Genomic DNA, 24,644 nt, shown 5'->3' on the forward strand with positions numbered 1-24,644 from the left:
GAATAGTTAATATTCTAAATCTCATATTTACATCACTGTAAGTTTTTACAGGAATTACTTCATATCAAAGGTTATTGCTTAATACCTTGCAACCCATGAATGTTAGACAAATAATTATTTGAATAAAGCTCATAAATTTAGAAAAGCACATATGAGTTTGAGAAATGCCATGGGGGATAAGTCAACAGTACATACTTTGCAATATTTGGTCTTTGAGGTTAGAACTAGGGGATATTTTGTGGGTTCTCAACACCAGTCTCAAAGAGGTGTGATATATCTTTTAACAATTCTAGTTTCCATTAATAGTTTTTTATTATTAACGCTTCTAAACTCTAGCATGGATTATTTTCAGCTTCCACTAGTACTAAGAATGATCAATCCCCTACATTATCTGTTAAACCTAGTTTCTAAGTTTCTAGGTTTTTCTCTCTAGTTCTCAATTTTGACATTTAGTCAAAAGTGGAAGAAATACGAAATAGAGCACATACTGTGGTGGAGTTAGACCTGGTTTAAAATGTCAGTCATATCATTTACCAGCTATATGACCTTGGGTTGATTACTTAAAATTATCTTTTCCTAACATACAAAAAAGAGATCCCACACACTACCTGTCTCATAGGGCTGTGGTATGGCTTATAGGACAAGTCTTAACACACTGCCTGGCACATAAAAGGTACTCAATAAATATTAGTTCCTATTCTTTCCTTCCCCTGTTCTTTATTTGCACTCTTTAAGACTAAAACAAAGCAAATAAAAAAACACAAAAAACAAAAACAAAACTTCATATTTAGTCTTTCCCTTTTCAGATCCCAGTCTTAAACTTTTTCAGATATAAGCAATGAAAGGTCAGCATTTGGCACAGTCAACTTGATTAATGCCTTGCCCAAAGGTCTGATCCCTTCAAACTGAATTGCTACTTAAAATGTTTACAGAAGCATTTCTAAGACAACTCAGCATTATAACAGAGTTCCTTCAAGGTTATTTAGCTTAAAATTATCCAATCTATTTGTGTCATGGACTTTCCTCTTCGAAGTCTCTCTGCTGCACCTGTCAAATCATTTCTCAAATGGCCAACTCCCTGCCAGGCCACCCACCCCTCTGAGACTCTTGGGACAGGCACCACATGACTAAGATAGTACACAAGCACTAACAAGTCTGGTCTGATTATCTTCTGCAAGCTCACTCAGTAGTCTCTCAAAAGACTGGGCTCGGATTTCAAAGTAAAAGACAAATAAATAGGGAAAACATTCCCCATTGCCATTTTAGATTAGGCCCTCTGACAACGGCCAGACATTCCTGTTTCCTTACACACAATGGATAAAAACACTTCTGTCAGAAACCTTCAGAGAAGATTCGCCTCAAAAATTGTTCCTTCTGTTAAGCATCCGTGTATAGCCTTTCCCACCATGGAGAATTAATTCAACCTAATTCTACACAACATTTTTTTTTGCAGTACACTGCAAATTTCTTCTAACTTTGACCTTGCTGTTGATTTGTTCACATCTCTGCGAGGGAACGTCCTGAAATCCGTTAAATATAACCCCAACTCGACAGGCCAACAGAAAATGGGCCTTAGGGTGGACAGATTATTTATTTATTTAAAAGTCCTGGAGAAGACACAAGGCACGGGGGACGATGCATGTCACCCAGGACGTACTTAGTAGGGTTGGGGTGGGAAACGGGACCCGGCTAGGCCGCTCAACTTTCTAGAGTCACCGCTCGGCCTGGCCTGGTCTCACCGACCAATGCATCCTGGCCAGCTCCCTACCTTTACCCGTACCTGTACCAGAGGCTCCCGCGACCGCCTGCCTCTAGACGGCCCACTGTCTTCGCCGTCGCAGCGGTTACTGCCCCCGGTGCCCCCAAAACACAGACCGACTAGGCAGTTCTGTCACGCCGCGCCCACTCTTACGTAACCTCCACCACCCGTTACGTAGAATGCGTACGGTTCGTCTGCGCCTGCGCGCGGCGTGGGGGTCGGGACGCAGCCTCCGGGAACGCGCGAGATCTCCCCTTCACAGCTGAGGCGAGGTAGGGCTGCTGGGAAAATTACATAATCCTCGCCCCTGGGCCGGAACTGCCCTCGCCGATCCCAGCGCTTTCTATTGGGATTCAAGTAGACTTCACGCAGGACTGGTGCTCCGGAAGCTAAAGGTGCCATGCTCCTTGGGACCACGTGGCCAGAGGCAGGCGGAGAAATATCGCTCCAGTCGTATTTGCAAAGGACCACGTTTTAGGGATCGACATTTTAATTTTAATGTAGTCACCGCCCAAGCCCTTTCCTCTTGGGGTTTTTGCGCAGCGCCCTGTCCACTGTCATTGTTTCTTCACTCCTAGAGCCACTTTCTAGATGGGCCATGGACACTCATCACGCAGCAGTATTTTCCTATCAGCGTGTGTGAGGTACCCAGGAGGTAGCCGGGCGTATTAAGGTCGGCAACCAGACGCAGCTTCCCTCCAGCCGAACTCCAGGCCCCACCCTTCGGCCCGCGCGGTCCTCACTGCGCATGTCAGGTTTGCATTCCCCGCCCCCCTCAGCAACCGGCCGAGCAGCGGCGGCGGCGGCGGCGGCGGCGAAGGGGGAGGAGAGGGAGGAGCGCGGCGGGACAGGCCCCGAACCGCGCGTACTTCGGGCCGTGGGATTCTCTCTGCGTCGGCGGCGGTAGCAGCTGCCCCAGCAGCTAGAGCAGCAGGTTTGTACGAGATGGGGTCTGGACGCGGGGCTGCTAACCTTTGAGGGCACTGGAGGTAACCGTGGGGCCTAGCGAGGGTTGGGGAACCGCGGCCTCGCTTAACAAAGAGTCGGCGGAGCTCCACCGCACCCGCGGCCCTGGCTCCTGAGGAGGGATGGGAGTACGAGTCTGAGGCCTTAAAGGGTCTTTGGGAGTCAGGTCACCCGGCGGCCCCTCCCACGGCTCCCGCTTCTCTCTCAACTCTCACCGAGGCCCAGTTGGCGGCTTTCCGGAGGCGGTGCCCGCTCGGCTAGAAAAGGGATTTGCAGGGAGCCGGGCTCAGAGGCAAGAATAGCCACGGGGAGGATTTTAACCAAAATAGGCAGTTTTGGGGAATACAGATCTCCAAATTTGGGGGACCCGATCGGCAAAAGTTGCCAAATCGGAAGACTGTAAAAGACCTAGTCGGTGATCTTTGTGCAGCCGGAGGTCGATGATTAGCGTCACCGTCGTCACACAAACTTTTCTGCGGGCTTGCTTGAGAGCATAGCGGATGTGAGTAAATAATTTATATGGAGTTGCAAGCATACGCACCAATAATATAAAGATAAGCTATAGTACTAGTCCAAAATGTGGGGGAGCATAGCCCCTTATCACCTTGATGAACCATTGCCCCCTATTCCTGTAGGCTGTCAGTCATTTTCCTTTGCCTTCCCTGTATATGCTTCGTTGTAAATGATATATTTCTGTAGCTATCCTTTCCCTGTGTACACAACCAGGAGCTCGTGAAGGGCAGGAACTATGTCTTAATTCACTTTAGCTTTCCAGAGCCAAGCCCATTCTGGAACATGGGAGGTGAGCAGTAAGTGTTCCATACAAAAATTAATTTTCAAACTTTCAGCAGTGAAAAAAAACGATACCTTGTTTTCCTCTATCTAGAAGGGACATTATATAACCTAAACAGTAACTCAGCCCTTAAAGATATATTTTTATGGGTGCCTACTATGTACCTATTCCCTTGCACTGTTCTAGGTGCTCAGAGTAGGTCTGTAACCAGCCCCTACCTTCTAGAGGGTGGAAGAGACAATAAACAAATACATCATACTGTATCTTAGAAGATGATTAGTGTCTTAGAAAAGAATTAAATAGAAAGGGGGAGATTGGGGGAGGGGGGTAAGTTGCAATTTGAAATCAGGTGGTCAGGGAAACCTCCACAGGCAAGCTGGTGTTTAAGTAAACACTAGGAGGAGGCCAGGGAATGAGCCATGTGAGTATCTGGGAAAAAGGAACTTTCCAAGCAGAGAGAACAGCAGGTGCAAAAGCCTTCAAGACGACAATGTTTCACCTGTTGGAAAAAAACAAGTAAGGATGCCAGTTTGCCTGGAGCACTATGAGCAAAGGAGGGAATAGTTGGAGATAAGTTTGGGGAAAAAAGGGGAGGTGGGGAGAACAACTGGGGCCTTTTGGCTGTTGTGAGGATTTCACCTTTACTCTGAGTGAGATGGGGACCTTTGGAGAGTTTTGAGCAGAGGAGTGATTAGATCTAATCTACATTGGGATAATTTAGTGTGAATTATGGAGGAGTGCAGTTCTTTATATTTGAGTTTTTATTAAGTTGATATTCGTATAATCGGCTCTTAGTTTCTTTAAGCTAACAGAGAGGAAGGGGTTGCTTTGAAAATAATAACCCAACAATTACTTATATTTGGCCCTAGAAGAATGTGATGAGATTCTTGGGTTTTACATAGATTATCTCATTTAAGAACTGAGAGGTATATATATTTTCTCAAGGAAGGTTATTAGGTAGAGTAGATGCTATCACCTGTCACCAGAAGAACTCTTTCACCCCCCCCCAAAAATGCAAGTGATAAAGTAATGTATTTTATATATTCAGTTTATGGTCTACTTTTTAAAAAGTCATTTAGATCATATCTTATTTTCTAATAGAACCCAACACAAACTCTAGCCAAATTGTCTTCCTTATTAGTATGCTTATTCTCACTTCATAGATTTTGCTAGCTCTACCCTTCTCCTCTAGAATACCTTCTATCTTTGTACTTTTCTACTCAGCTTGCACCTTTCTGTGCTTAGCCTGGGTCAACTCTTATGAAGCCTACCCCCATTTTTTGCAGCTCATAGTGATCTCTCACATCTTCGATGTCATGTGGCCCTTAGGATGGAACCCCTGAATAGACTGAGAGAGAGCTGAAGGGTCTAGCTTGCTAGTCTCTCTCTCTCTCTTTTTTTTTTTAAGTGATTTTTTTTATTTTTAATTTTTTAATTTATTTCTCTTCCTCCCCCCCAGTTGTCTGCTCTCTCTATCCATTTGCTGTGTATTCTTCTGTGCCCACTTGTATTGTCAGCAGCACTGGGAATCTGTATCTCTTTTTGTTGCCTCATCTTGCTGCATCAGCTCTCCCTATGTATGGCACCACTCCTGGGCAGGCTGCACTTTTTTCGCACAGGGCAGCTCTCCTTACAGGGCGCACTCCTTGTGCGTGGGATTCCCCTATGCGGGGGACACCCCTGTATGGCAGGGCACTCATTGCATACATCAGCACTGCATGTAGGCCAGCTCACCACAAGGGTCAGGAGGCCCTGGGTTTGAACCCTGGTCCTCCCATGTGGTAGGAGAATGCTCTATCAGTTGACCCAAATCTGCTCCCCCTCTTTTTTTTTTTTTAAGGCGATACCAGGGATTGAATCCCTGGGACCTCGCAAATGGGAAGCAGACACTTAACCACTGAGCTACACCTGCTCCTTTCTAGTCTCCTTTTTACCCACGGAGAAGCTGATTCTTGGAGAAGTAAAAACAGTGATAAACATAATGGTGGCTAGCATATACTGAGCACTTACGGTATTTTAGGCTTTTGTTTTTCTACTTTTTTATTTTTTAAAAGATAACTTCGATTATATAAGTGTTACAGAGAGTAGGGGATTCCCATTTGCCCCGCTGCCCACACTTCCCGCATTTTTGCACAGTAACGACATCTTTCTTCAGTGTGGTACATTCATCGCAATTGATAAAAACATTTTCAAGCATTGTCACTAAGTATAGATTATAGTTTATATTGTAGTTTACACACTCTCCTGTTTGACTCTGTAGGTTATGGCTGGATATATAATGGCCTGCATCTATTGTTGTAATATCATTCAGGATGATTCCCAAGTTCCGAAAATGTCCCATATTAAACCTGTTTTTCTTCTCCCTAACCACAGAACATCCATGGGTCACTGCACAACAGTGATGTTTCTTCCATTTCCATAACCACAGTAAATCTATAGTAGAATACTAGTAATTTTATTTTAGTCCTTAGTTCATTTCCCAATCCTGAGGACTCCTGGATGGTGATGCCCACACAACCATTAATTGAGGGAGGCTTCAATCCCATACATTGGCTGGATGGGACACTCTTGCAGCTATATGCACTCTCGGTTCCTTGGTATGTTGTTTGTCCAACACCTCCTCCCCGTTAGTTGTCCTGGGTAAGTACATTGAACTGGAGAGTAGGTGTTGCAACTCCGTTGAGATTCAGGCCTCAGCTGGCACATCAACAGCCCAAAGATTTAAGTCTCTTGGAAGAACACCTACCAACTCTAGTATTAATTATAGGTTCAAATAGAAGGCAGAAGAGAATGCATAGGGAAACCACTGCTGAATCTAACTCTGTCACACTGGGGAGCATAAATAACAGATTAGAGCCCACTGGCAAAGGACCAAATTGTCAGGCTTTAAGTATATTTTTGTGTATTAACTCAATTTTTCATACTAACTTTGTGAGTAGGTGGAATTCTACTTTACAGATCAGGAAACTTTACAGCCCAGAGAAATTAGTGGCAGAACTAGGGCTAGAATATAGTCAGCATGGCTCCACAGTCTGTACTACTTTATTACTTTATGATTTAAAAAAAAAAAACAGCATTTTTAGTGTTTAGAACATTTCAAGTGGTACTTGATTTTATGCTATCTTGTATTTTTCTCCTTTCCAAATTATAAATCTCCTTAGATCTTCTGTATTTTAAATAAACGTGAATAAGTCTGTTTCTTCATCTATGAAACCTATAATACGGAGTTGGAAAGATGGAACACAATGGTTACAATTTTAAACATCAGGTATTTTAAGACTGGAAAGGGACTTTGAGGAGAGAGATACCAATTCTGTCTGGTGGACTCATGTTCATGTCCTAGTTCTAGGAGTTGGTATTTGTGTTTGGTTTTGAAGAAAGGATAGAACTTCGTTAAGTAAATATAGTGAGAGATTTGGTGGAGAGGAAATCCAAGTAGAGGGCATAGCATGTACCAGAGTGCTTGGCCTTCTTGGGAAACAGGGCATGTGCAAAAACTCTGGGAGATATGAATCAAAAAGTAGTTTGTTGCCACAATGGAGGGTATCAGACTAGCCTGATTAAATTGTAGAGAGCTATTGAAGGGAGTGACAGAATCAGAAATGTGCATTTGGAAGATTTGGGGTCAGGATCAGGAAGAACTAGAGAAAAGACTTCACGGAGCATCTGAAAGTCCTTTGGCTTGTGACTTTCTCTTTTCACTGTTTATTTCTGACTCACTATTATTTCACCATTTTATACTTTACCACACAAAGGCCCTTCTCAAGGATTGTGGAATACTGGCTGGTTATAGGTATAGCCTCTAAATGCACATCACCATGATCTACACGTGCAGTAGCACAGACATTCTTGGAATAGTAGAGTTGCACAGTATTGCATGAAGTGCTCCTTTTGCGTCTTGCTGAGTTTGAAGTCCATTAAAGAGCTCTCACCTGCCAGGGTTATACTGGTCTCCCAGTTTGTGGCAGAAGTTAGACTTTTAAAACCAAGTATTTGATTTGTTCTTTTGTAGTTTGAACTCTTTGATTATTCAGTAGGACTGATTTATTAACATCCTTTTCTCCCTCCCTCCAGTCTGGAGGAAGATTTGTTTACTCATCTTGTTTGATCCTGTCTTTGGTTCTCTTCAAAGACCTCAATTCTATGGTTGTCATCCTATATCTTCAATTTTTCTATCTCTTTTGGCTTTTTCTCTTTAGGATATAAACATGTTTAAATTTCTTCTTTAAAAATCAAATTTCCTCTAATCCAGGGGTTCTTAACCTTTTTTTTCCCACCGACTCCTTACTAAGCCCACACTATGCTGTGTTTATTTAATAAATATATCACAACTGCACCAACAAGAATATTTTTTTTGTTTTTGTTTTAAAGATTTATTTTTTATTTATTTCTCTTGCACTTCCCTTCCCCTAGTTGTCTGCTGTCCGTGTCCGCTTGTATTCTTGTCAGCGGCATTGGGAATCTGTGTCTCTTTTTGTTGTGTCAGCTCTCCATGTATGCATCAACTCTCCTGGGCAGGCTACACTTTTTTCGCCCTAGGCGGCTCTCCTTATGGGGCACACTCCTTGTGCGTGGGGCTCCCCTACATGCATGGCACTCCTTGTGCGCATCAGCGCTGTGCGTGGGCCAGCTTTATCTGTTGAGCCAAATCCACTTCCCAAGAATAATGTTTTTTTGAACTTCAAGTTCACAGACCCCTGGTTAAGAACCCCTGCTCTAGTCAGTGTCCTTATTCTCCTTCATATCACTGGTAAATGGCATAGAAAGTAATATGTACTACTCTCACCTAGTCCACACCCTTTGTTGCTTACTTACTAATCATTCCTCAACCCCGCAGTGTAGTTTCTGCCCCTCCTACTACATTTTCACTGATGACTCCTGGTTGCATGTCCAACAGAGGCTTTTTAAATATTTTTTTAAAGATTTCTTTCTTTCTCTCCCCTTCCCTCCCACCCCCCCTCCCCCCATCCCCCACCCTGGTTGTCTGTTCTCTGTGTCTATTTGTTGCCTCTTCTTGTTTTGTCTGCTTTTATTGTTGTCAGCAGCAAGGGAATCTGTGTTTCTTTTTTGTTGCCTCATCTCCTGTCAGCTCTCCGTGTGGGTGGCGCCATTCTTAGGCAGGCTGCACTTTCTTTCGCGCTGGGCAGCTCTCCTTATGGGGCGCAGTCCTTGCGCATGGGACTCCCCTACGCGGGGGACACCCCTGCGTGGCAGGGCATTCCTTGTGCACATCAGCTCTGAGCATGGGCCAGCTGCACATGGGTCAAGGAGGCCCGGGGTTTGAACCGCGGATCTCCCATGTGGTAGACGGACGCCCTAACCACTGGGCCAAGTCGCTTCCTGCTTTTTAATTCTTACCTTACTTGACTTCTCTTTAGATTTTAACACTGAACATTTCTTTCTTTTCTGCCTATACTACTTCTCTCTTGTCCTCCGTGTTACTATATTCCTCTTATACATTGTATGTCTCTCTCTCTCTGATTATTTCTTCTCAAGTTTCCGTATCAGTTCCTCTTCCTCTTCCCATTCCTAAATACTGACATATTCCTTTTCTCACCCTTTGTGCTGCCTCTGATAGCTTACCTCTATTAGACACCTCCACCACAGATGCCTAATATTAAAGCTATAACTTCATCTCAGATCCCTTTCTACAGACAGACCCTTCCCTGGCATCTCTCCTTTGAATTTGACTTCCATAGGTACTGAACTTATCTCACTTTTTCTCTGCTTTTCCAAGCCTGGTACTTCTAGGTTTCCATCTCTGTTAATGGCACACTCTTTTCTCCTTTTTCACAGCTACTTTTTTAGTTCAGGATCTTGTCACTTTACATTTGTATTTCTTTAATAACTTCCTAACTACTTTCTTTGCCTCTGACTTTTCCTACTATCTCTCATACAGTCTTTTCTAAAACACTTACCTGAAACATGTCCCATTCTTGTTTAAAATGAATGATTCCTTTTAGCTGGTAGAATATAGTTTTGTGTGGTATGTTCTTGGTATAGCATAACAAGCCGTTCATCCAGACCCTGCCTTTCTTTCTGGACATGTGTCCTGCAACTAACTCTCCCAATGTCCTGCTGGACTCTAGCTGAGTTATTTCCAATTCTCTGATTTTGGTAGTACTTACTGTTCTTTCAGTGTAAAATGCCCTTCTCCAATACTTCTTCCCTAGTCTAATACCTCTATAGATTTCAAAACTTAGCATCAGTGTCATCTCCAGAAAAACTTGTGTGCCTTCTCTACCCCTTTGCCTGGGTCAGATTTCCCTCTCCAGAGCCACCAATGAATGTACTTTGTGCAGTACCTCTGTAGGATACATCACATTACTTTTTAGCTGTAGACTCATACTCTGCTGTGAGTTCCTTGGGAATAGGAAATGTCTTTTTTATAAATGCCAGCACATAATATACTGTCTGATCCTCTTCAGCAGGTTTGCAGTAAACCATTGAAAGTTTTCCTACTAGGAGATTGTTGATGTGATTCTTAAAATCCACCTGAACTTAAGTGTCTTTCTACTATACTTCTTTTGTCTGCCTTCTGACTTCAATGGCTCATTTACAAGTGCCTCATTATAGTAGGAAAAATGAAGTTAAAATTTAGAGTCCATCATTCTTCTTGCTTAGGAACCACTCTTGGAAGGCTTACAGAATAGTTAAAAAAGTATTATCAGGTGCTAAAAATTTTTGCTTATAAATATTCTTAGTAAATCTCATCTCACTAGAATTATGTTGGTTCCTCTTATAGGATTCCTGAAGAACATAGATGTTCTTAATTATGTTCAAATAAACTAGCTTATATTAAGAATCTCTCTTAACCATGTTCACTGTTAATGGAAGATCCAAGATGAGTACAACAGTCCCAATCCAGAGCTCTTACTCTAAGGATTGAGCTTAGACACAGCATAACTTAAATCTAATACTAAGCAGACTGAGTGCTATATAATAGCAGTAGAAACTCTAATACAAAGAACATAAAAATCAGTAACCATAGGAAAGCAGCTGTGGCTCAGTCAGTTGGGCTCCCGTCTACCATATGGGAGGCCCTGGGTTTGAGCCCCAGGGCTTCCTTGTGAAGGCAAGCTGGCCCATGTGCCATGGAGAGCCGACACAGTAAGATGACACAACAAAGGGAGACAGACAGATGGAGGGAAAAAAAAAACGCACAGTAAATGGACACAGAGAAGAGACAGCAAAGAAAGGAAAAAGCTGCAAGGGGGGAGTAAAAAAATAAATGAATAAATCTTAAAAAAAAATCAGTAACCACTAGCTTTTTTTTTTTTTTAGATTATTTTATTTATTTTTCCCCATCCCCTTGTTGTTTTTCTTTTTCTTTTTCACTTTTCCAATTTAATTTTATTCCAGAACAAAGGGTTTACAACAGGGGTTCCTAACTAGGAGTCTGTGAACTTGAATCCTTGTTTTTCACTTGCTGTGTTTGTTCGTCTTCCTTGTTTCTCTAGGAGGCAACAGGAGCTGAACGCAGGACCTCTGATGTGGGAGGGAGGTTCCTAATCACTTGAGCCACCACTGCTCCCTACTTTGTTGTGTCTCTCAATATGTTTTTCCTCCCCATGTCTCTTGTTGCATCATCTTACTACGTCAGCATGCCGTGCCTGTTCATCATGTCAGCTCACTGTGTTCTTTTAGGAGGCACCAGGAACCTCTGCTCCCTGCTTTGTTGAGTCTCTCATTATGGTTTTTCTTCTTGTGTCAATTTGCCACGTCTGCCTATTGCACCAGCTAACTGTCTTTAGGAGGCACTGGGATCTGAACCCGTGACCTCCCGTGTGGTAGGTGGGAGCTCAGTCGCCTGAGCCACATCTGCTACTTCCCACTACTAATATTTTGATAAACAGCTTTCTAACTCTGTCTATATGTAACACATGCTTTTACATAAATTGGATCATACTATCCACCTTGTTTTAGATCTCTCTTGTTTTACTCAATGTGTAATAGGCACTTTTCTGAAAATAAACATTTTAAAACTTAGGATGCATATTCCCTTTGACTAAGTTTTTTTTTTTCCTGGAGGTGCCAGAGATTGACCCTGGGACCTTGTATGTGGGAAGCCAGCTCTCAACCACTGAGCCATATCGGCTTCCCTGAGTTGTTTTTTTGTTTGTTTGTTTTTGCTTGTTTTGTTTTGTTTTTGCTTCAGGAGGCACTGGAACCTCCCATGTGGTAGGCGGAGCTCAACCGCTGAGCTACATCTACTTCCCTATATTTTAAAAAACTTTTTATTTTGAAATAATTTCAAACTTACAGGACTTACAGAAATAATGCAAAACCCATACAGAGAACTCCAGATTATCCCTTACTCAGATACCCAGATTAACCAACTTTTAACGTTTTGCCACATTTGTCATATCATTCTATCTATCCTTATATATTCCTATCAATCTACTTTCTAAACACTTGAAAGTACCTTATATACATCATGGTCCTTAAATATGTAATAGTTCCTTGTACTTTCCTTAAGAGCAAAGATATTCACTTATATAGCCACCTTAAGTACAGTTACCAAGTTCAGGGTATTTACCATTGACATAAAGCTTATTGTCCGTGTTCTAATTTTTTCATAATCCCAGTAATGTCCTTTTAGGCCTTTTCTCCTTCCCTATTAGATCCAGTCCAGGATCGTATATTGCATTTAGTTGTTAATGTCTCTTTAGTTTCTCTATCTCTCTCTCTCACACTGTGGAAACAGGTATATAACATGAACTTTCCCATCTCATCTATTCCTAAGCATGCAGTTCACTGACAATTGTACTTTTAAAATTGATTCTAAGGGCATAATTAAGAGTATGCACAAAGAGATAGCTATAATGATAAGTTTCACAATATTATGAAACAGTAGTGGAAAAATATATTTATTGATATTGAAAGATATTAACAATATATCATTAGATAAAGAAATCAGTTCACAAGAAACAATTTATACCATTATAGTTTCAGTTTTTAAAAAATTTTGTGCATATATACATATGTGCATAGAAAAGATAGCAAGAGATATCAACAAAATTATAGTTAGGAAATTTCAGTTTTTAATTTTGTTCCTTTTTCCTTTTTGAGTTTTCTGTTTTTTGGCAAAACTTAGGTACCTTGTATCTTTAAAAAAATTTTTTTTTAGTTAAGACTAATAAGATTATAAGGTACTGTTTGTAAACATTTTATAAATACCCAAGAAATTACTTTATAATCCTTATCTATTGGCTCTCTCAATACTAATGACAAGATATTAATGAATCACCTTTTTTTCTTGACATATTCTACTGAGCAGTTGCTCAATAAATGCATGGGTCATAAGTACCCTTCAAAGACTTATTTAGAGACTTTTTACAAATAACTGATCTTACCTTTTAAGTTTTGATTCTTTGATTCATATAGCATTAAAAGATGACCCTTAGTTTTGGAACAGTCTTCCTGTAGCTCCTTAATCCCTGTTAAACAAGTATTAATATTATATTACATTAGTATATTAAATTGTTTTTTTGTCGTCTGTTTCTCTGGTAGACTGTAAGTTCTTTAAGGATGAAATAAAGAGATGTCTTTTTATCTTGGTATCTTCAGTTGCCTGACACAATGCCTAGCAGGTTCCCCAAAAATATTTTTATCTGCTTAATAAGATGTTAATTAGGAATCAAATCCTTTGAGGACGATGATCTCAAATACTATGTTCTTGTTTAGTTTGAGATCCTACTAAAGTGATTAAAAATTTATTTAGTGTTTTAGAAAATTATTTGGTGAAGTTTAGCACAATGCATACCTGAAACACAAAAATAGTTTTAATTGAGAAGCAAAAATTTTAAATAAAATTGTAGGTAGAGGTCAGAAGAGACATAAAAATTGGGGATATTTTTAAGTTTATATTAATGTTATCTTGATCCCAACAGATCAGTCATTGACACCATGAACTGGAATAAAGGTGGTCCTGGCACAAAGAGGGGATTTGGTTTTGGAGGTTTTGCCATTAGTGCTGGAAAAAAGGAGGAACCCAAACTCCCACAACAGTCCCATAGTGCCTTTGGGGCAACCAGCTCTTCTTCAGGATTTGGAAAGTCAGCTCCACCACAACTCCCTTCTTTCTACAAAATTGGATCTAAACGGGCCAACTTTGATGAAGAAAATGCGTAAGTTCCTTGCCGGTAATTTAGCAAAGGTTGGGCTTTGCAGTATTCATTACATCAGCAGAAATCGAGGCAAATAAACCATTTGTTTCCCAAATAGTACTGTCACTTCTTAAATTGGTTATCTCATTGAATTGCATTATTCCTAATAAGTTACCTTGTCAATTTTCTTTTATTCATTTGTAAGGAATGTAATACTTGCATGTTTTGACACCTTATAAATTGATTTGCAAAAACACAGGTAGTTGCCAGAACTGGTGGAAACATAGTTTGCCTTAATACCCAAGTCCTTAAAACTATTATGCTGTAACATTTTATAGTGAGTAGAAAAATCTACTTATATCTTTGCCCATAGTTCTTAGGAAACATTTACCAATTATCTTTTTTAACTTGTTATTCTAATAAGCTGGTGGTTATAAAAAGCTGAGGTGTGAAGGTTCTAGTTCCAATTTCTGTAGTTTATTATTTCTCTCTGCTGAGGCTAAAGAAATCTCTTCACTATTATTTCCAACCTGGTTATGACATTGCTTATGATTTTTTTAAATGAAAATTCTTAAGATTGTAGTTTTTAGATTTTTTTAAGCACACAGCAGCATTTTAGAAAGTTGATATGTTACCCAGAATCAGATACGGAAGTAGGTGTTTGAGATCCAGCAGAGTCAAGTATCATTTTTCTAGAGAGTGGTTTAGCAGTTCAGGGTATTTTGGGCAGGTCAAAAAATTAGTTAAATAAAACCTAGAGAGTATGCATTAGTGTGTATATATACACACACATATATACAATGCATAACAGTTGTTAGTACTTTTAAAATCCTATGAAGTTGTGAAATGCTTCAAAAATTTAAACTGCTGTTGCTGTTTATGTAAACTTATATTTAGTAGCATTGCTGTTTTATTTCATTTTGAGGTAAGATCTAAGCAGTGTTTGCTTTTGTTTTGTTCCTTCGATCTATAAAGAGCTATATAGATGTCCCTTTCTGAGATGTTTGTTAGAGGGAAGGTGATACTTTCATCAGGTTTTGAAATTGTCCTTGTGAATACTTAAATATAGTAGGAATAATTTTGAATTGAGCTTTTATTTTTTTTAATTTTTGAAGTTTTCTGTAGGGCCTCAGAAAATAGCCAAAACTTCTGAAGGAAGCCCCTAGCCTTATAAAAATACCTGTTTAAGGCTTATAAAGAATAAACTAGGTTTTTAATATTTCAGACACATTTTTTTTCTATAGCTTAGACTCTTTAATAAACACTGAATATTATCCTTTCAACAATGAAATACTGCATTTTTACTGACTACTTAACCCTTTTTAAAAGAACTGGGAATCATGATTTGAATGAACACTATTGAAATAAAGAATCAGCTCTGACTGCTTTTTGCAGTCCTGCAATTTTGCATATATTAAGTAATTCTTGAAAATAAGGTATTTAACTGCCTTAGTTTTCTAACTTCTAAAACAAATAACATACACTGGGTTGGTTTAACAATAGGAGTTTATTGGTTCATGGTTTTGAGGCTAAGAAAAGTCCGAAATCGAGGCATCAGCAAGATGATGCTTTCCCTCAGTGACTGGTATTCTGGGCCTGGCTGCTCATGGCAATGCACATAGAGGTGTCTTCTCTTACATGTCTCTCATATGTTTTACCTCTTACATGGTTCTTTCCCTATTGCTTTTTCCCTGTGACCTTCTCTGTAAGACCTCTAGTAATAGATTAAGACAAGTCATGATTCGGTTGGCCACACCTTAACTAAAAATAACATCTTCAGAGAGCTGATGGGACTCAAGCAGTTGAGTGCCTACCTCCTACATGGGAGTTCCTGGGTTTGGTTCCTGGTGCTCCTGAAGAATACGAGCAAAATCAACAAGGCCCTCCTGTACCCCCCCCCAAAAAAAACAAAACCACAAAGAGCAGACAATGAGCAAAAACAAACAAGCAGGAAGCGAATGTGGCTAAAGCAATTGAGTGCCGACCTCCCAAATGGGAGGTCCTGGGTTCATTTCCTTGTGCTTCCTAAAGAAAAAACAGGCAGTGAGCAGACAACAAGCACATACAATGAGCAAACAGATGAGGGAGCTACCTCAGGGTGCCGGCATTAAGATTAAGAATTAATTTTTCTGGGGTACATAACTCCAAGCCACCACATTAGCCAATGCCTGGAGGACTCTAATTTGACCTGTATAAGTTAAAGCTCTTAATAGTAAGATAGGTCCTAGTGAAGTTTTCTGTTAAATGATTGATTCACCAACCTAAAACTAAACATTCTTTTTGTCAATCTACATTTTAATTCTCAGATATTTTGAAGATGAAGAAGAAGACTCTAGCAATGTTGATTTACCTTACATTCCTGCTGAAAACTCACCTACTCGCCAGCAATTCCATTCCAAGACGGCAGATTCTGACAGTGATGATGATCCCTTGGAGGCATTCATGGCTGAAGTGGAGGCAAGTGTCAACTCTTTGTTTCATTAAAATATTCAGCAATTAGAAATAGACCAAATTGACCTAGTATCTCAATCCTAGTCCAGAATTTGTTTTCTAGTCATTTTATTTGCGAATTTTGCTCCAGTATTGTACAGTTTTTTAAATCTACTTGCCCTGCAGTATTTTTAGAGATGATCAGTGGCCAGAAATTTGAATTGTAACATACAGAGAAGTTTAAGATTTGTTTGTATTGTGTATGCGTGTTCTACTTAAAAACAATATGACAATATATATTAATATATGTTATTAACAATATATATTAAAAATATATAAAATACAATTTTATATTTGTGTATATGTATTTTTCAGTTTACAGGTGTCTGTAATCTCCCTGCAGAAATTGAAACTTGTGACCTCTGTCCTTGAAACTCTTCTCATTAGGCTTTTGTGATTTTGCGTTTTCCTTTTTCTCCAACCTCTTTTTTTCTTTTTCTTTTTCCTTTTGTAAGAAATTATTATGGAAAATTTGGAACACCTACAAAAGTAAAATAATAAAATCAACCCAGTTGTTTTGTAAAACCTATACTTCTCTATAAAGAAAAAGAAAAAAAAAAAGCAGTGAACCTCTATGTACCACCACCCAATTCTGTCAGTTAACACTTGGTTAATCTTGTGTTATCTATACTCTTCCACCCCTGATTCTTTTTTAAGTTATTTTGAAGCAGATCCCAGTCATATTTCATCCATCAGTATTTCTGTATGTGTCCATAGGATAACTCTTGAAATATCATGAACACTATATCATTGTTGCATCTTAAAAATTCATTAAATATCCATCTGTCATTCTTATGATCCTCTTGTAGTTTCTCAAAAACGGAGATTCCCCTGCAGTGCAATTTATTTGCCATCTTTACTCTTTACACATTCTTAGTGACCTAATCCACTTCTAAAACTTAACGTCTATGTGAGCAATTTTCAGATTCATATATTTAGTCTGTAACTCTTTGGTATCTTTTTAACCTACAGTATCAAAAGGGCCTTTGCGGATTTATGACAGTTTAAATGTTGTCTGATCTTGGAGAGAGTGTTCTTGCCAAAATGTTCCATTAATCTTAGATGTAAACTTTTCTAGAAAGTGTAAACTTTTCTAGTGCTTGAACTAGAATGAAAATTTTTTAAAGCAAGCATTCCCAAAAAAAGATTCATGTGGGCTTAAAAAATCTGTTCTATGGTGTTTATGACTTGTTTCATATATCATATTGCTTATGTCCTCCCTTCAATTTAGTTTTAGTCTTAAGTGTATCTAATATTCTGATTCAAACCCTAGTAGGTAGTTTGTATGTAATATTCTTTTTTAAAAATTTCTTTTTTTGAGAGCATTTGATTAGGTAGAATATCCAACTATGCCAGCTTATATATAATAGCATTTTTCATAGTCACAGCAGCCAGAAAAACTCGTGTTGCTTTATAATGAGAAACAGTTGTGCGGAATGTGTAAAACCTTGGCAAACTTAATTCTTCTAGCCTTGATTTTTCAATATGTATAAAACAAAGGAGTAATTTAAGCTAACAGTTGTCAGATTGCTATGTTTAAAGAATTGCCTATGGAAAACATAAAAATTGCATGCATTTAGCTCTTCCTCCTTTTTACTAGCCCTGCAGGTAATTGTGATGTAAACGGTTTTAAGCCACACTTTAAGAAAGGCTATTTTGTCTGAATTTAAGGTCCTATAATTTATAGCTCTACATTATCATTAATTTGAAAAGAAAAGATGGTCAAAGTTTATGTATTTGTGATCAAGCCTTTTTGCTATTTTTTCTGTGCATGGTATATATTGCAGATAAAAAATTATATAATGTATAGCCAAGTATTTAGAGTTTTTGGGTATTGCTTATTGAAAATAATTAAGACAATGCAAATTTATTCTTTCGTGGGCCATTTTACACTCTAGCTAGAGCTATGATGGCACTTGTTCCAGTCTAAAAATCCTTTTAATGGGGAACAGGTGTAGCTCAGTTCAGCGCCTGTTTTGCATGTGTTAGATTCCGGGTTCAGTCCCTGATGCTGCCTTCAAAAAAATCCTTAAATGAACTTTCCCTCTCATTATTTTCAGTTGATATGATTCCATATGGTCTTTTATTTCATTAGGATCAGGCAGCAAGAGACATGAAGAGGCTTGAAGACAAGGACAAGGAAAGAAAAAACGTAAAGTAAGTTGTTTTCTTCTCCCTCACAAAGATTACATGAAAATTGCTAAAGTATTGCAAAACCTATTCCCTCCAACTTTATAGAAAACAATTTTAAAGTATACAACTGTCTTTACTTGAAGTTATTTCACTATCTTGAATAATCTTTCTATACTTATATGTAGCAGATACAACCAAAAAAATCTTTGCATTTGTAATAATTTAAAAGTATACTGTATGGTAGAATAGTATTTGGTGTTAAGTTATAAATAGTTGTTTAGTAAATGCCAGGAATGAATTACAGGGAAGCATTATAACTGAAGTTTGGGTTAAGTATTTCTGAGTTTTGTCCCATATTAATATAAAATAATGTAAATCCTTATCTGCTTGATTATGAGAAGTAATGGTGATTAAATCATAAAAAGCTGTCTATAGTAATAATAAAACATTTCATTTAAGGAATGATATCATGCTTTAGCACCAATAGTCAGAACTTGAAATACTTTACTTTCTGAGAAAGAGAATTCTCCCCTTTTTCCTGCTGAATGTACCTCCTCTAAGGCTTTTGCTGTCAGGCACAAGAATAGGCATAGTTGGACTTTTTTCCTTTCCACTTGACAGTCAGTGCTTCAGGGCCTCCCCAAGGTCCTTGTACCTACCATATGGAGGTTCAGCCCTCTCTTTGGTGCTTACTGTGTGTTGCATCCTCTTCAGCTTCCCTGCACTGGTGGTGTTGCTTCCTGTTGCCTTTGGAATAGCCAGTGCTCTGGTTAGGCAGAAAGTCTGGCTATACCAAAGAAATGGTTGTGGGAACTAAGCAACCAACCATGCTTTCTATAACTCTTGAAGGATGCAACAGGTTCTCCGTATGAGTTGGTGTAGTTTTTCTCTCTGTCCCCAAGGTAACTGTTGTTGGCTGAAAACATTTACTCGAGAACTTGAAATTCTGGGGGACATTATGAACATTGTAACATTCTTTTGTATGTATACTGTATGTGTACATTTAGAATTTACAAATGGATGCAGGATTTTTAAAATATATATATATAAAATGATTTTCACAACTGCATTGTGTTTGTTGTATGGGGTTGGTAAGGCTAGGATCCTTTGGTTTATCTTCAGAAAGTTCTTGCTCTATATATCCTCTTTAGTACTTAATGTTTCCAGGGGTACTATATCATTCCATTCAAAAGGAATACAGACTGAAGCTTGTAGAATGAAACCACACATATATGATGGGTGGATGATTTATAGTGTGCTTATTGCTGCTTTGTTATTGTTAGTGTTGAGTGTTCCTGTGCTGTTTGGAATTCAACACTAATCTGCTATAAGTATGGAGCTGGGTATGGGGAACATTTGCAGGGAAGTTTGTTTCTCCGCTTGTTTTTCCAGGGGTATTCGAGATGACATTGAAGAGGAAGATGACCAAGTGAGTTCCTATGCAGTATTTCTATCTTTTATTTTTACCCCACAAAGTCTCTACTGGAGACAAGCTAGAGCTTGTCTTCACTGAAATGGCAATTGCTGACATTCAGCAGGGAATGCCATTTGAGTTGATCCTTTTCTCCTGTGTGACCAGTTGGTAATATAAAGATATGTATGGCTTTCTCCCATGTGAAGATGGAATTTTTTATCAACTATGACAAAAATAAATAGTTTTATTTCCTTGATTTTGTTTTTTAATCCAAAGTTAACATTTATTCTGGTAAATCAAAAAGTAGAGTAGTGTGGGATCTACTGAGGGCCTCAATGACTGTCTTTTAGTATATTTTTTCCTACTGAACAGTTATGGGATGGTGAGAAGGGAACCAGAGTGAGCAATAGCCCTTTCCAGGTTTGTGACCTTTTCTAATCAGTGTCAACTTCCAAACTTGGATGGTAAAGCCACAGCATGTGTCCTACAGCTCTGAGCAGGGGCAGTTGAAGCCCCACGTCAGGAAGGCTGTGGGACAGACAAATCTGTGAGTCTTACGTTTAAACCAGCTAAATTCATTTTGTGGTACTAACTGCCTCATTCATTTCTTCTGATTGTCCCTCTGAATACTGCTATTGTTAAAGGAATCATTGGTAGTAAGTCTTGTCTTGCTTGATGCACCTGGTGCATTGTATGCAGTAATGACAGGAGCAGAAATGTTCTCTGTTGTACTTGGGTGTGATTATGCTTTTGTGCTTTCCTGCAGGAAGCTTATTTTCGATACATGGCAGAAAACCCAACTGCTGGTGTGGTTCAGGAGGAGGAGGAAGATAACCTGGAGTATGATAGTGATGGAAATCCAATTGCACCTTCCAAAAAAATCATTGATCCTCTTCCTCCCATTGATCATTCAGAGGTATGGTGTTTCTTGTTGAATTTGATTCTTGCTTTAAGTTGATACAGTTTTCTCCAGCTTTAGTATTTAGGTTTTCCCAATATCTAAGTACTCTTGATTCATGCTCTTTATGTTGTGAGAATATTGTTCTTTGGGATCTTGTCACATCTGCTAAGTGGTTGAGTCAGTTAGAAATTCCATAAGGTTTTACAGGAGCCTATATTATTGAAGATACAACTGAATCATTTGTTCATATTAGTTTTTTTTTTTTTAAGATTTATTTCTCCTCCTGCCCCTTGTTATTCATGCTTAATGTCTGCTATCTGTATCCATTCATTGTGTGTTTGTCTTTTTAGGAGGTACTGGGAACTGAACCCGGGACCTCCCATGTGGGAGGAAGGCACCTTGAGCCACCTCCGTTCCCTGCTTATTGTGTCTCTCATTGTGTTTCCTTGTTGTGTCTCTTTGTTGTGCCAGCCCATTGGCTTCAGCTACTGTCTTGCTCGTCTTCTTTAGGAGGCCCTGGGAGCCTAACCTGGGACCTCTTCCCGCCACTCCCCCTCCATGTGATAGGCAGGCACCAAACTGCTTGAGCCATATCTGCTTCCCCACATTTGATTTTTAAGCAAAGAACTTTATTTACTTTTTTAAAGATTTATTTATTTATTTATTTCTCTCCCCTTCCCCTTCGGCCCCTCCCCCAAGTTGTCTGCTCTCTGTCCATTTGCTGTGTGTTCTTCTGTGACCATTTCTATCTTTATCAGTGGCACTACGAATCTGTGTTTCTGTTTGTTGCATTATCTTGTTGTGTCAGCTCTCCGTGTGTGCGGCGCCATTCTTGGGCAGGCTGCACTTTCTTTCAAGCTGGGTGACTCTCCTTAAGGGGTGCATTCCTTGCACGTGGGGCTCCCCTGCGTGGCAGGGCACTCCTTGCGCGCATCAGCACTGCGCATGGGCCAGCTCCACACAGGTCAAGGAGGCCCGGCATTTGAACCGTGAACCTCCCATGTGGTAGGCGAACGCCCTATCCATTGGGCCAAGTCCGCTTCCCCAAAGAACTTTATTCAAGTGATTGTAACTTGTTTTCTAAAAGCAACACTTGCCATCTCCCTTTTAAAATAGGTCCTTGGGCTTGCATTTGTTTTTTTATTGCTCTGAATCTTTACTCTTGCTCCCAGATCTGGGATAAATGACTTTTCCTTCAAAGTGGAGCCAGAAATTACAGGTTCCTTAAATCAGGAAAGGAGAATTAGGATATCAGTATACTACTAGAAGGAAAAAATTAGGGCTTCATCCATGTTAAATATCAGACTAGATTTTGTATACTCTAGTAATTTTATCTAGTGCATTCATTCTCAAAGTGTGATCAGAAGATAGATCCCTGGAGTTCCTTAGACCTTTTCCACATGATCAAAACAATTACCATACTAAAATTAAGATTATTTGACTTTTCACCGCACCTGTGTTTGTATCAACGGTATAAAAGCAATGGTGGGTAAAATTGCTGATTTCTTGACACGAATCAAATCAGTGGCACCAAACTGTTGGAGTAGTTATAATATTCTCTGCCAGACCATTTCAATATTCCCCTTCCCCGAGATGGCTCCCTTGTCTCTCTTGCTTGTTTTTTGTGCTTGTTGTCTGTTTTCCTTAGGAGGCACCAGGAGCCAAACCTGGGATCTCCTGTGGGAGAGGCAACTGCTTAAGCTTCATCTGGTCCCTGCTTGTGTTTTTTTTTGTTACTTTTTTTGTGTGTTTTTATTCTTGTCTGCTCCTTGTTTTGCTTGTTGTCTTTTTTTTTTTTTTTTTTTTAAGATTTATTTTTATTTATTTAATTCCCCTCCCCTCCCCCGGTTGTCTGTTTTCTGTGTCTTTTTGCTGCGTCTTGTTTCTTGTTTCTTTGTCCGCTTCTGTTGTCGTCAGCGGCACGAGAAGTGTGGGCGGCGCCATTCTTCGGCAGGCTGCTCCCTCCTTCGCGCTGGGTGGCTCTCCTTATGGGTGCACTCCTTGCGCGTGGGGCTCCCCTATGCGGGGGACACCCTGCGTGGCGCGGCACTCCTTGCGCGCATCAGCACTGCGCATGGGCCAGCTCCACACGGGTCAAGGAGGCCCGGGGCTTGAACCGCAGGCCTCCCATGTGGTAGACGGACGCCCTAACCACTGGGCCAAAGTCCGTTTCCCTGTTGTCTTTTTTTTTTCCTTGTTGTTTGTCTTCTTTAGGAGGTACTGGTAACTGAACTCAGGACCTCCCATGTGGGAGATGGGCACTCAGTTGCTTGCGCTACAACCACTTCCCCCATTTCAGTATTTTAAAAAGCCAGTTGCCCTTAGTTGTTCTTGAGGAAACAGTAAACATTGTTTTTATTAAATCTTGACCATTGTGTTACATGTTTTTTTAAATATTCTTGGTGACAAAATGGGAAATACACATAAGTCATTTCTTTTGCACACCAAAACATATAGTTTGTTATGTGTATATAACAAAGATATAGTTTTCTCAGGGGAAAGCACTTAAGTGTTTGAGTCGTGAGCTGAACTAGCTTTTTTTTCCCCCCACGGAACACCGTTTTTGCTTGAGAGAATGAATGACACTTTACGGGAAACAATTGACAGTTTTTATTGCCAATGGCAGAAATTCAAGCTTTCAGGTGGAAATTAAAATTTGGAAATTTGTGTCCACCACTGTGAGCTTGACAGCTTCCCAGATGAAGTTATGGTGATATTAACAAATATGATTTTTTAAAACATTGTGTAATGAAATATGTCAACATTTGAAAGATTGCAAACCTCAGTGAACTAATATTTTTCAAATGCATGTTACAAAATTATGCATGAATTAAAATCAATTCATGGGAAACGGACTTTGGCCCAGTGGTTAGGGCGTCCGTCTACCATATGGGAGGTCCGCGGTTCAAACCCCGGGCCTCCTTGACCCGTGTGGAGCTGGCCATGCGCAGTGCTGATGCGCGCAAGGAGTGCCGAGCCACGCAAGGGTGCCCCCTGTGTGGGGGAGCCCCACGCGCAAGGAGTGCGCCCGTAAGGAAAGCCGCCCAGCGTGAAAAGAAAGTGCAGCCTTCCCAGGAATGGCGCCGCCCACACTTCCCGTGCCGCTGACAACAACAGAAGCGGACAAAGAAACAAGACGCAGCAAACAGACACCAAGAACAGACAACCAGGGGAGGGGGGGAAATTAAATAAATAAATAAATCTTTTAAAAAAAAAAAAATCAATTCAACGTGTATGATAGACTGGTAGGTTATAGTGTAACAGAGTGTGAACAGTTCATTAATTATGATTTCATTTTACACAATGCAAATTACCTTTAAAAAATGATCACTTGTCAAGTTACAGTATGGTACCAAAGAGGAATAAATATCTACAAGTATCCATAAAGAGTATCAAAGTACTCTTCTCCCTTTTCCAACGATTTTTGTGAGGCCAGATTTTCTTTGATACATATATCAACAGTTTAAATGCACTAGAATCTGTTTTCTTGTAAATCAGATACTAAAGACAGTCTTAAAAATGTAAAACAGTGCCACTCAAGAAATTTCTTTTGGAAAATAAAATTTTAAAAAATTAAAATATTTACATTAAAGTATAATGGGATTATTGTTATTTTTAAATGGATTAAGTGTATTTTTTAATTTATCGATTTTTATTTAAATATGGCAAGTATTTATCGCTATAACCCACATAAGCGAAAGCTCATTGTGTTTTTGTTGTATAAGTAAAAAGGGGCCTGAGATTAAAAAGTTTGAGAACTGCTAGTGGTAGCTAGAGTGTAGGTTAAATTCAGTTTTTAAATGTTTCCTTTTGTATAGATGATACAACATGATACCTTGGTATTTTACATGTGGCAAATGAAACTAAATATTTGAAACTGATTTAGGAGGAAGCATCCATGATAAAGGGTGAAAGTCAAATAAGGAATACACAAGTATTTGAAATAATCATCTAATAACCTGAGATTGACAAAGAGTGCCCAACTCCATCATCATGCTGGAGTATCCCATGATTGTCCTAATGTGTTGGGTAGTCTGCCAGGAAAGACCTGCAGTAAGGAAAGGAAGGGCATCAGTACG

The 24,644-nt window shown here is 39.6% G+C and overlaps 2 protein-coding genes across 5 annotated transcripts in view; one reads left to right on the forward strand and one right to left on the reverse strand.

The window, feature by feature from the left end:
- Positions 1-2,042, reverse strand: part of CCDC47 (coiled-coil domain containing 47) — a 28,563-nt gene extending 26,521 nt beyond the window's left edge. Inside the window, exon 1 of the mRNA XM_004456784.5 lies at positions 1,781-2,042. The gene's annotated coding sequence lies outside the window, so the exon portion shown is untranslated. The remainder of the gene's footprint in view (positions 1-1,780) is intronic.
- Positions 1,951-24,644, forward strand: part of DDX42 (DEAD-box helicase 42) — a 36,795-nt gene continuing 14,101 nt past the window's right edge. The window contains exons 1-6 of one of the 4 annotated variants that reach the window (XM_058284514.1): positions 1,951-2,031; positions 13,412-13,648; positions 15,934-16,084; positions 18,213-18,274; positions 19,643-19,679; positions 20,431-20,580. In XM_058284514.1, coding sequence (XP_058140497.1) covers positions 13,428-13,648; positions 15,934-16,084; positions 18,213-18,274; positions 19,643-19,679; positions 20,431-20,580 — 621 coding nt within the window. In that variant the 5' untranslated portion in view covers positions 1,951-2,031; positions 13,412-13,427. Of the gene's footprint in view, positions 2,694-13,411; positions 13,649-15,933; positions 16,085-18,212; positions 18,275-19,642; positions 19,680-20,430; positions 20,581-24,644 lie in introns of all 4 variants that reach the window. The other 3 variants (XM_058284513.2, XM_058284512.1, XM_071210743.1) reach the window with 3 other exon arrangements.

The sequence above is a fragment of the Dasypus novemcinctus genome, chromosome 21 (assembly GCF_030445035.2).
Source record: "Dasypus novemcinctus isolate mDasNov1 chromosome 21, mDasNov1.1.hap2, whole genome shotgun sequence".
Classification (NCBI taxonomy): Eukaryota; Metazoa; Chordata; class Mammalia; order Cingulata; family Dasypodidae; genus Dasypus; species Dasypus novemcinctus.